The 12,855-nt window shown below is 43.3% G+C and overlaps 1 protein-coding gene across 13 annotated transcripts in view; it reads right to left on the bottom strand.

Moving 5' to 3' along the window:
• Positions 1-274: 274 nt before the first annotated feature.
• The window catches only part of ZMYND8 (zinc finger MYND-type containing 8), a 137,943-nt gene continuing 125,362 nt past the window's right edge, over positions 275-12,855 (bottom strand). For 11 of the 13 annotated variants that reach the window (XM_073580550.1, XM_073580553.1, XM_073580554.1 and 8 more), the window contains 7 exons: positions 12,453-12,637; positions 11,749-11,829; positions 11,580-11,658; positions 11,146-11,385; positions 10,657-10,805; positions 8,970-9,059; positions 275-1,219 (listed from right to left, as the gene is read on the bottom strand). In XM_073580550.1, the coding sequence (XP_073436651.1) occupies positions 1,118-1,219; positions 8,970-9,059; positions 10,657-10,805; positions 11,146-11,385; positions 11,580-11,658; positions 11,749-11,829; positions 12,453-12,637 (926 nt within the window). In that variant the 3' untranslated portion in view covers positions 275-1,117. Of the gene's footprint in view, positions 1,220-8,969; positions 9,060-10,620; positions 10,806-11,145; positions 11,386-11,579; positions 11,659-11,748; positions 11,830-12,452; positions 12,638-12,855 lie in introns of all 13 variants that reach the window. The other 2 variants (XM_073580548.1, XM_073580546.1) reach the window with 2 other exon arrangements.

The raw sequence follows: 12,855 nt of genomic DNA, 5'->3' as shown, positions 1-12,855 counted from the left end.
ATGCTATCAATAAATCAGAAATGATGAATTGGGGCCAAAACCATTGGGAAGTGGCAGAATTTCTTAGAATAACAATGGCTAAGAAGAATTCTCAAACCCAGAAAATAGACCTCCATCCTAGTTGTATTAAGTGATGATCACAAAGCACCCTTGTATTTTTCTCTGCTGCAGTGAACACCGGGTGGAGGATTTTGGCTTCAGCACTGAGCGGTGTCCATAAAACGAAGCAGAACAGAACATGATAATCGTTACACCCAGAAGCAAAGAAATGGCATAAAAAGAAAATGTTTGGATTTAATACAAATTTTATACAAAGAAAATGTGAAAAAATACTTCCATATGCTAAAAGCAATTATGTTTCACAAGGGAAAGCCGGCCAGTCCCGCGCTCCGAACCGCACGCCACAGATATTGCCTCTCACTGAGGATTGATGGCGCCTTTTTGCCATCTTGAGTTTGCCGTTGGTTACTGTACACACACCGTCTCCGTTATGCACAATGGTGAAAATCAACAGTGTGATAAATGTACAACGCGTGGCACTGGAATGATATTATACAGAGGGTCCTCATATACAGACATCAGCAGTGATTTTACATAAGATACAAAGTTAACCTGTGGCGTCAATGTAACAGACTGAAGGTGTCGGCATAATATATATTTTTTTTTTTTGTAGCATCGTCCACAGAGAAACATGGCGCCCGGTATTCAATTCCGATTGTTTCTGCGGGAAATCCCCACATTGCGGTGAAGCTCCTGATTGAATGCCGCGGCCTCTTGCAAGGAGCGCGGTCTTTTCTGTGGTTACCTTTCATATAAAATCTTGTATCGCTTTCCACGTCTTTGTACACTAATTATAATGAATAATGATACAAGAATCTCCAGCTTATCTTCTCCTTGACATTCCATCCGTTCAGCAGCGTCGCTTACCATCGGAATCATGATTTTGCCACTCCGGATAAACGTTCATAAGTTAAAGCGAATAGAAATATAAAAAGATGGTTCTATTCTTAGTCACATCCACAGATTGTACATTATTTACACACAGGACGAGGCGCTGGGTCCAGACGCTCACATTGTAGTGTTTTCGCTATCGTCTCGTTGTATTAATGTTCGTCAGTCACACTCTCCTCACCTGGACCGGCATGGTGGTCTGCACATACTGCACGCCGGCTCTCACCGCTACCGCTCCAGCACTGGGGCTCACAACCACAGGTATGGTCTGTAGACGAGAAGCAGGAGGTTACGAATCAGCTTCAGAAATCAACATTGTATTGCAAATGTCATCACATGGTCTGTGCCACGATGCCATGTTCATAGAAGCCCAAAACTATGTAACAAAGTCAATGGGGTACCCAGTAATCTCACAGTGCCCCACGTTAGTGCTTCCTCGCACCAGCAAACACCTTGATGGTCACAAGACCCCTAATCACCACACACGGCCACCTGTCCCCTGTGAAGCAGACCTTGACTGGCTACCCCTGGTTTTTAGCATACCCCAGGCTGGTTGCTCCTGATTCTATGGGTTAATTAAAACTTTAGTTTTTTAGCTCCAACAGGTAATTGCAAAGAAAATTAATATTTTACCTCTTTTGTATTGAGATTATCACTCACAAAAATATAACGTCTGGATACGGCACTTATGAGAAGACCAAATGCCCCAAAACGTATTATAAACATAGGAAAGCACAATTCTTTTAACTGGGTTATATCACAGAGGTGACGTGGCATTATGTTTACTAAATGGGCAATTTCTTTCACTCCTGAAGCCAATTCTCAGTCCTTTCAGCACATTTTGCCGACAGTTTTTATGTGAAAGTAACCTTGACATATCATCATTCCGGTAAAGGACACACATTAAAAACAGTACAAAGTGTTTATTCTCCAGTCACATCCAGAGCTGCGGTCACAATTTCAGGCTAACTGCTATAACCTGCTGGTTTGTATCTTGAAGAGAACACGCTCTACTGTAGTGGCTTTTGGGGGGATGCAGTGCTTATCTTTTACAATGTCATACCAGGGAGTGTGATGCTTTGAGAGCCCTCTGCTATTTTAGGTTTGTAGTGCTGAACAGATCATTAACCCCTTCCTGACATTGAACGTACTATCCCGTCCATGTGCCCTGGGCCTTAATGCCCATTGATGGGATAGTACGTCATAGCGATCAGCGGCACTCACAGGCAGAGCGCCACTGATCGCGGCCAGGTGTCAGCTGATTATCACAGCTGACACCCGACACTGTCAGAGGTGGTCACGGACCGCCCCCGGCACGTTAACCCCTGGCACACTACAATCGCAGTGTACCGGGGGTTTAGAGAAGCATCGGCAGTGTAAAAATAATTTATAAAAAAAAATCGTTAAATAAATTAAAAAATAAAATATTCCCTAATAAATTCATTTTTTGGAAATAAAAAAAACAAACAATAAAAGTACACATATTTAGTATCGCCGCGTCCGTAACGACCCGCCCTATAAAACTGTCCCATTAGTTAACCCCTTTAGCGAACCCCTTAAAAAATAAAAAAACAAAAGCAAAAAACAAAGCTTTATTATCATACCGCCGAACAAAAACTGCAATAACGCACAATCAAAAAGACGGATATAAATAACCATGGTACCGCTGAAAACGTCATCTTGTCCCGAAAAAATGGAGCTGCCATACAGCGTCATCAGCGAAAAAATAAAAAAATTATAGTTCGCAGAATAAAGCGATGCAAAAATAATTATTTTTTATATAAAATTATTGTCATTGCATAAAAGCGCCAAAAAATTAAAAAAAACATAAATGAGGTATCACTATAATCGTACTGATCCAAAGAATAAAACTGCTTTATCAATTTTACCACACACGGAACGGTGTAAACGCACCCCTCAAAAGAAATTCATGAAATGCTGGTTTTTGTTCATTCTGCATCCCAAAAATTGGAATAAAAAGCGATCAAAAAATGTCACGTGCCCGAAAATGGTACCAATAAAAACGTCAACTCGTCTCGCAAAAAATAAGACCTCACATGACTCTGTGGGTCAAAATACGGAAAAATTATAGCTCTCAAAATGCAGTGATGCAAAAAGTAATTTTACAATAAAAAGCGTCTTTTAGCGTGTGACAGCTGCCAAACATAAAAACCCGCTAAAAATAGTAAATCAAACCCCCCCCGTTATCACCCCCTTACTTAGGGAAAAATAAAATTAAAAAAATGTATTTATTTCCATTTTTCCATTAGGGTTAGGGTTGGAGTTAGAATTGGGGGGGTTTCCACTGTTTGGGCACATCAGGTGCTCTCCAAACGCAACATGGCGTCTGATCTCAATTCCAGCCACTTCTGCGCTGAAAAGATCAAAAGGTGCTCCTTCCCTTCCAAGCTCTGTCATGCACCCAAAAAGTGTTTTACCCCCCACATATGGGGTATCAGCCTACTCAGGACATATTGCAAAACAACTTTTGGGGTCCAATTTCTCCTGTTACCCTTAGGAAAATAAAAAATTGGGGGCAAAGATATTTTTGTGGAAAAAAAAAATGATTTTTCTATTTTCATGCCCGGGCGTTATAAACTTCTGTGAAGCACTTTGGGGTTCAAAGTGCTCACCACACATCTAGATAAGTTCCTTGGGGGGGGGGGGTCTAGTTTCCAAAATGGGGTCACTTGTGGGGGGTTTCAACAGTTTAGGCACATCGGAGGCTCTCCAAACGTGACATGACACCCGCAGACCATTCCATCAAAATTCCAAAAAGTCACTACTTCCCTTCCATGCCCCGATGTGTGCCCATACAGTAGTTTTCTCCTACATATGGGGTATCAGTGTACTCAGGACAAATTGGACAACAACTTTTGGGGTCCAATTTCTCCTGTTACCCTTGGCAAAATAAAAAAATTGGGACTAAAAGATCATGTTTGTGGAAAAAATGATTTTTTTATTTTCACGCCCAGGCGTGATAAACTTCTGTGAAGCCCTTGGGGGTTCAAAGTGCTCACCACACATCTAGATAAGTTCCTTGGAGGGTCTAGTTTCCAAAATGGTGTCATTTGTGGGGGTTTCCACTGTTTAGGCACATCAGGGGCTCTCCAAACACGGCATGGCGTCCGATCTCAATTCCAGCCAAAAAAGTCAAATGGTGCTGCTTCCATTCTGAGCTCTGCCATGTGCCCAAATAGTGGTTTACCCCCACATGTAGGGTATCAGCGTACTCAGGACAAATTGCACAATAACTTTTGGGGTCCTGTTACCCTTGGAAAAATAAAAATTGGGGGTGAAAAGATCATTTTTGTGTAAAAAAAAATGATTTTTTAATTGTACAGCTGTACGTTATAAACTTCTGTGAAGCCCTTGGGGGTTCAAAGTTCTCACTACATATCTAGAGAAGTTCCTTGGGGGGTGTAGTTTCCAAAATGGGGTCACTTGTGGGGGGTTTCCACTGTTTAACCCCTTCACACCCGAGCCTGTTTTTGCCTTCGTGACCGGGCCAATTTTTTCAATTCTGACCAGTGTCACTTTATGAGGTCATAACTCTAGAACGCTTCAACGGATCCTACTGATTCTGACATTGTTTTCTCATGACATATTGTACTTCATGATGGTGGTAAAAATTTTTAGATATGAGCTGCGCTTATTTGTTAAAAAAAAAAATCAAAATTTGGCGAAAATTTTGCAATTTTCAAACTTTTAATTTTTATGCCCTTAAATCAGAGAGTGATATCGCACAAAATAGTTAATAAATAACATTTCCCACATGTCTATTTTACATCTGCACAATTTTGGAAACAATTTTTTTTTTTTTAGGAAGTCATAAGGGTTAAAAGTTGACCAGCGATTTCTCATTTTTACAACAAAATTTGCAACACCATTTTTTTTAGGGACCACCTCACATTTGAAGTGAGTTTGGGGGGGTCAATATAACAAAAAATACCCAAAAGTGACACCATTCTAAAAACTGCACCTCTCAATGTACTCAAAACCACATTCAAGAAGTTTATTAACCCTTCAGGTGCTTCACATGAATGAATGGAATATGGAAGGAAAAAAGGAGATTTTTGTGTACTCACCGTAAAATCTCTTTCTCTTCGCCTTTAATTGGGGGACACAGAACCGTGTTATGCTGCCACGGTTCTGTGTCCCCCAATTAGGCGACAGAGTAAAGGAGATTTTTGTGTACTCACCGTAAAATCTCTTTCTCTTAGCCTTTAATTGGGGGACACAGAACCGTGGCAGCATAACACGGTTCTGTGTCCCCCAATTAGGCGACAGAGTAAATAAACATTTAACTTTTTTTCACAAACATTTTACTTCAAAACCATTTTTTTTTATTTTCACAAGTGTAAAAAGAGAAAATGAACCACAAAATTTTTTGTGCAATTTCTCCCGAATACGCAGATACCCCGTATGTGGGGCTAAACCACTGTTTGTGCACACGGCAGAGCTCAGAACGGAAGGAGCGCCGTTTGACTTTTTCAATGCAGAATTGGCAGGAATTGAGATCGGATACCGTGTCGCATTTGGAGAGCCCCTGATGTACCTAAACAGTGGAAACCCCCCACAAGTGACCCCATTTTGGAAACTAGACCCCTTAAAGAACTTATCTAGATGTGTTGTGAACACTTTGAACCCCCAAGTGCTTCACAGAAGTTTATAACGTAGAGCCATGAAAATAAAAAATCTTTTTTTTTTTCCACAAAATGACCTTTTAGCCCCCAATTTTTATTTTCACAAGGGTAACAGGAGAAATTGGACCCCAAAAGTTGTTGTCCAATTTCTCCTGAGTATGCTGATACCCCATATGTGGAAGAAATCTAGTGTTTGGGCACACGGTGGGGCTCGGAAGGGAAGTAGTGACGTTCTGAAATGCAGACTTTGATGGAATGGTCTGCGGGTGTCATGTGCGTTTGCAGAGCCCCTGATGTACCTAAACAGTGGAAATCCCCCACAAGTGACCCCATTTTGGAAACTAGACCCCCCAAGGAACTTATCTAGATGTGTGGTGAGCACTTTGAACCCCCAAGTGTTTCAGTAAAGTTTATAATGTAGAGGCGTGAAAATAAAAAAATCATTTTTTTTTCCACAAAAATGATCTTTTAGCCCCCAATTTTTATTTTCACAAGGGTAACAGGAGAAATTGGACCCTAAGAGTTGTTGTCCAATTTGTCCTGAGTACGCAGGTACCCCATATGTGGGAGAAAACTACTGTTTGGGCTCACGGTGGGGCTCGGAAGGGAAGTAGTGACGTTCTGAAATGCAGACTTTGATGGAATGGTCTGCGGGCGTCATATTGCATTTACAGAGCCCCTGATGTACCTAAACAGTGGAAACCCCCAATTCTAATTCCAACCCTAACCCCAACACACCCCTAACCCTAATCTCAGCCCTAACCATAACCCTAACCACAAACCTAACACCAACACACCCATAACCTTAATCCCAGCCCTAGCCCTAACCCTAACCTGTGTACCTGACTTTTACTTTTTTTTTTCTTTACTTTTTTTTATTTTTGTGACAAGATCGCTGCGCTGCGATCTGACTCATAGTAACGCCACTTCTCCTCTGATCTCACAATGACAGATGATCAGAGGAGAAGCAGCGTTACTGTGTGACAAGATTGCTGCCTGGCACAGCTGTGCCAGGCAGCGCTCAGCTGTGCCAGACAGCGATCTAGTCACACAGTAACGCTGCGTCACCTCTGATCATCTGTCAGTGAGATCAGAGGGAGAAGCCGCGTTACAATGAGGGAGATCGCCGGGAAACAAGCAGCTTTCCCAGCGATCGCTCCCATTGGCTGCTGTGACGCTGACGTCATCAGGACCTGAACCAATCAGTTCTCGATGACGTCGGGGGTCCCAGCATGCATTGTGCACCGGGATCCCCGCGTTGTAAGGTATGTGGGGGTCCCGGGGGGCACAAAACCGCCGACAGTAGATAAACGTCGGCGCTACACAAAGCCCAGCAAGCGCCAACGTTTATCTACTGTGGGCGGTCGGGAAGCGGTTAAGCACATCAGGGGCTCTCCAAACGTGACATGGCGTCCCATCTCAATTCCAGCCAATTTTGCATTGAAAAAGTGCGCTCCTTCCCTTCTGAGCTCTGCCATGCGCCGAAACAGTGGTCCCCTCCCCCCACATGTCAGGTATCAGCGTACTCAGGACAAATTGCACAATAACTTTTGCAGTCCAATTTCTCCTGCTACCCTTGGTATAAAAATAAAAAATTGGACCTGAAGTAATTTTTTTTGTGAGGTAAATACACTTCTTGAATGTGGTTTTGAGCACCTTGAGAAGTGCAGTTTTTAGAATGGTGTCGCTTTTGGGTATTTTTTTTTTATCATATAGACCCCTCAAAGTCACTTCAAATGTGATGTGGTCCATAAAAATAAAATGGTGTTGCAAAAATGAGAAATTGCTGGTCAACTTTTAACCCTTATAACTTCCTAACAAAAAAACATATTGGTTCCAAAATTGTGCTGATGTAAAGTAAACATATGGGAAATGTTACTTATTAAGTTTTTTGTGTGCCGTATCTCTGTGATTTAAGGGCATAAAAACTCAAAGTTGGAAAATTGCGAAATTTTCAAAATTTTCGCCAAATTTCCGTTTTTTTTTTTTCACAAATAAACGCAAATTATATCAATGAAATTTTACCAATAACCTGAAGTACAATATGTCACGAGAAAACAATGTCAGAATCACCGGGATCCATGGAAGTGTTCCAGAGTTATTACCTCAAAGGGACAGTGGTCAGAATTGTAAAAATTGGCCCAGTCATGAACGTGCAAACCACCCTTGGGGGTAAAGGGGTTAAAGTGAATCTGCCATTAGGTTTTAGCAATATAATCTCACAGCAGCATGGTGTATGGACAGAGACCCTGATTCCAGGGATGTCTCAGTATACTGGGTGCAGCAGCTGTAATAGAATCACAGTTCTCTCTGCTGCAGCGTTCCGAATGCTGGGCTGTGTATAACCCCGCCCACACCTCAAATTGGCTGCTTTCTGTGTACACTGTGTATTGACAGAAAGCAGCCAATCAGTGCTGGGGGAATTGGTTTGACTAGGAGACACGAGAGTCCTAGTCCTGTAGAGATAATCTCCTGCTGAAAAAAAACAGAGATTTTATTGAAACAGCAAAGCATAGCCTAGTAAGCTAAAAATCGTTGGAATCAGGGTCTCAGAGTTTCCATTCTCTGTCTCTTTCCTCAAGTGCAGACATTGCAGGACCTTAGGTATCCATGGTTACGACCACTAGCAACTAGTTAACTCACTATATCAGTGGTCGTAACCATGGATACCTAAGCTCCTGCAATTCCTGCACATGACGAAAGAGACAGAGAATCAGAAAAACTCTACTACATTTCCAATAGGAGGTATTTGCTAAGATTATTATTGCACTTACTACATATTGGGATAGGATCTTGGAGATGGGAATACCCTTTTAAAAGCACTTTCTAAGGTTTCATCCACACTGGACAAACATGCTGATTTGTGCCTAACAATATATCTGTGGCAGAGCCCTCTCCCTCCTCTTCCTCTCCCCACAGTCTTCATCATGAGCCAGCTGAACATACAACTTGCTAATCCACACATCTCACACAACAAGACAAGATTAACATGCAAATTGGACACAGGTAATAGAAGAGATGCTGATTATATGGCGACGTCTCATGCTACAGCCAATAATGTGGAGGAAAAGGCATGAAAAGCCATTACTACAGAGCAAAAGCGAGAGACATCACAGTCACAGACTGTCTGTAAAACAGGAGGTGATGTGGGATCAGCGTGTTGTGCCCATCTGCCCAGCGTCTGATGACCTCGTGTCTCACAGAGTGGAGGGTTGGTGAATGTGACTCTGGGCGATGTGAGCAGACGTGAATGGGGGAGGATGGGGCCAGGGCTGGTGATATCACACTGCAAAAGCGACACAGAGAGGAGACACGGAGTCACTACACTACTGGGATGCCAACAACAGACTGGATGAGAGTGGTGGTACTTACAATTGTGGACTGAGTAGTTGGGATAAAGGCAGCGTTCTGCGGCACGTGGACCAGTTTTATGGGCTGGCTGGTTGCCACACCTGTTGCTATCTGCAGAGACAGCACAGGGAACCTTAAATTGCAGACATGACCATGAGGACAGTGACTGCTACCGAGTACAATACCGATTTCGCTGCCTCTTGGCACTGACCAATGAAGGTGGAGGACATAAAGCAATATGAGGGTGTGGGCAGAGGCTGCGGGAATTTGTGGTATTGCTTCTGTATGATGAAGCTGAGGAGCGTGCCAAAAACCCTAATCACTCAATCACAATACCTAGCGCCCGCATGCAGGATCTCATTCTCCACGCAACTATACAATATGCTGTGGAGCGCGCTGTCTGTGTGTCTATGGATTGGTTTACTACTGTGTCCTGCATCACTTGACATCTTAGACCACCCCTGTGATTGCAGGACCCCGATCACTACCATCTCTTGTGCTCTGGGTTTTGATTTATCAGCTGGTTCAGACTTACAAGAGGAAGCCACAGAAATCTTTATCATGTAAGGACACAATTTGTGACACAGTGCTGCGATGAAGCCATCATTGAATTAAAGGAAACCGGTCATGTCCCAAAACGCTACAAAGCTGCAGATATAGGGTTAATCAGTAGGTTAATCGCATAGCAATTACTGTCCACCACCTTACTGAATGCACAGCCAAAGGGAGAAAATAAACTTACTTCCTCCAGCGAACCGCCATCAGTCATAAAGACATGCCTGGAGCTGCTTCAGGTTTGTGAGCGGCAGCTGTAAGGTCACCACGAAACTATGACAGACTGCACAGATACAGATGTGCTTTACTGTAAGCTGTCAATCAAAGTGCTGGGGTGAGCTTACAGCCGCCACTCACGCGTGTATGACTGAAAGATGACACTCTCGGGAGGAATAAAGTTGATTTTCTCCCAGTAGCCACACTTTCAGTTAGGCAGCCAAACAGGTTAACAGAGTTTGGTTTGGAGACATGACAGGGTCCCTTTAAATAATAAGTAATGTAAAACTATATGCTATAGACTGCACACTTTTAGTTTATGGCCATATGTCAATTTGCAGCCCCTCGGGCCCCGGTAAAACCAGCCAGCAGCTTTTTCTCTCAGTAATGATGACAACCTAGAGGTGTTGTAGAGTCTGGTGCTGTATATGAATGAACAAGTAGAGTTCATTGCGGTTCAAGCTCCAATATACGGGAGGCCTGGCTGCTCTGGACACAATGATGAATCACTGAAGACTTGCGTATGATTTCTGTGGACTCCTACCCTGAGACTGACCCATGCTTTAAAAGAGCCAATCTGATTTCAATTTTGCAACGAACATGAGATTTCAGAGTCATGCAGGGCACCGGGGTACGGGTGCAATTACACGTCATTAATTATTACTAGATCAGCCTCTATTTCAGCAACCGCCACTTGTAATGGATGTCCTGTTATGTAACAGAAGCTCCAGAACGCTGCACACATCAGGCCAAACAAGATATAAGACACGGTTCATAATTTAAAGTTACTTATGGCAAAGATGAGTTAATGGGAAAAAATAAATGCATTTCAGAAACGGACGGCAAGCGAGAAGCTTCTGTCCTGTGCAGAATAGACACACACAGAACTGTCTTCACTCACTTTGGACGAGGCAAGCTACCGACCAGCGATACGTACAGTGACACTCTCTTTGCTCTTATCGGCCGTGCCTTCTTTCTCTTTCGGCGTTGTGGCAGCTTCGGCAGGAGGTGGCTGGGCACCACTTGTGGCTTGTGCCGTTTTATCTGTGCTGAGGTCGGGGTCGGCTTCCTGTTGCGTCGCTGTGGCTGCGAAAACAATACAAGGCAATGTTAGCGCTGATATATACCTGCCATACAGAGACTAAAAGGGGGCTTCCTTCTCTTCTGTCAGGTGAATGGAGGCCTATGAATCAGTTTAACGGATGGGCCTGAAGCTTTCCCTGCACATATAGTAATTATACACTGAAAAGGCAGCTTGAAAGAAGGCTATTCGGTGTGTGCTGCCTGTACTAGTGCTTGTTGTACATGTAGCTCAGGGGTAAATTCACATAAAATCCATAATAAAACATGTGCTCTGGCCACTACAGTCATAATATACAGTATACATTATCTCTGGTGACATGGTCGCTCTGCCACCTGCTTGTACCTGACTGCGTGCAGGACTTCATGTGCTCGGGCCAATGTGCCTGCTGGCATGGGTAATCACAGTAGCTGGTGTTCCAGCAGCAGTAGAAAATTGCCTCCTTTTTACAATTGGCGCACCACTGCTTCTTCTTGGTCTCATCTACGGCTTGCTGTTTTTCCAGCTCTGTTTGTTTCTTCACCTCTGCAATCAGCCGATCTCTCTCCTGCTCCAGACTCTGCCTCATCTCCGCCATGGTGAGTTCTAGAGTGGCATAAAATACACTCAGAAAAAAATGCTGTATATTGCTTATAGCAAGATCTATAAAGGAGCAGCTGGTATACGTGAGGTATATAGAAATAACATGTGTGCATACAGTATAGGATAGATCGCCTACTGTAAGCAAGATCCACACCAATTCAGGATAACACCCCCTGCTCTCAGGGTACTGCACTTACCCAAATTATGTTTCATTTCTGACAGCTCCTGCTGATGAAGCCACTGCAGCTTATCAATCTCTATTCGTAAGCGCCGGATCTGTGGAGAAAAAAAAAACAATAATTAAGATGAATCATAAATATATATTTCAGAATCCTTTCAAATCACGGTCATTTATTATATACATACCTCAGCTATGGTGTTCCCGGACGAACTCTTAGACAGGTCATTGTATATTTCGGTCATTGTGCCTTTAATTGCTTCCATCATCTGGAAAATATAAATAAAATAAATAAAAACAGTCAAAGGAAACCTGAATAGGTTGAGATTTATCATAAAACGCCCATGCAAGTTATACATTGGCCAGAGAGCATCTCCCATAGCACAGATGTAAGTGACATAAAGGGTAAACAAAAAGCAATTCATTCGCAGGACACAGTAACAAGTGTATGGACATCTGAAAATGATTTAATGATACATGTGAAGTCAGGACTGATCTGTGAGCTTGGACCAGCATCAGTTACAGGAAAGAAGGGGGATGCACAGCTTTCTGCTTGTTCCATCTTAAAATAAATGGGACAATTGTCTGTGAGATAAGGCCGTCCTCTCAAAATCATTTTATAAGGCAAGATAAAAAAGGTGCAATGGGCAGGGCACTCCTGTGTGACAGAACATTGGCTTAACTCCCGACAGAACAATTCAAACCCAATCACCTGATCCTTATGTCCCCAATATAATCTGTTGGGCTGGTACTGGCTGTTGCCCCCCCCCCACACCCACTGATCACGAGTGTGAAGGACACGAGGTTCCCAACTGACAAGAGCGACAGTCACGCATGCTCCAGTTATTCTCTTTGGGACTGTGGGAGATGGAGTCCAGTGCCCTGTACTTACCTTGCTGGTATATTTGGCAATGTCAGCAGCTACATCAGCGGAGGCAGTAGCGATGGGCAGATCACTGGTGACCGATGTGGTCAAAGACTGTCCTGGGCTGGTTACCATTGCAATTGGAGGGGCGCTGGTCACCAGGGTTATGGTGGAGGTGGATGTAGCTTGTGTGACTTCTTTTTGCTGTACCGCTAAAAATAATAACAATTGAAAATGAAGGACTTAATATTTGTGCATCAGCCCCGCTAAGACTTGGCTACTGTCAAAAGCAGCTTATGAGGTGCTGACTATGGGGTCGGCCCAGTGGGTAAAGGTGCAGACCACTTGTCTCTAGTTCCTAGTCCTAGTAGTAGCACTGAGCCAATTCATGAGTTCCAACAGGCATTGACTGATGCGATTATGATGTGAA

The sequence above is a fragment of the Dendrobates tinctorius genome, unplaced genomic scaffold (assembly GCF_039654945.1).
Source record: "Dendrobates tinctorius isolate UK_male_01 unplaced genomic scaffold, ASM3965494v1 ptg000065l, whole genome shotgun sequence".
In the NCBI taxonomy this organism is placed as follows: Eukaryota; Metazoa; Chordata; class Amphibia; order Anura; family Dendrobatidae; genus Dendrobates; species Dendrobates tinctorius.
This window is presented reverse-complemented; position numbering and strand designations above follow the sequence as displayed.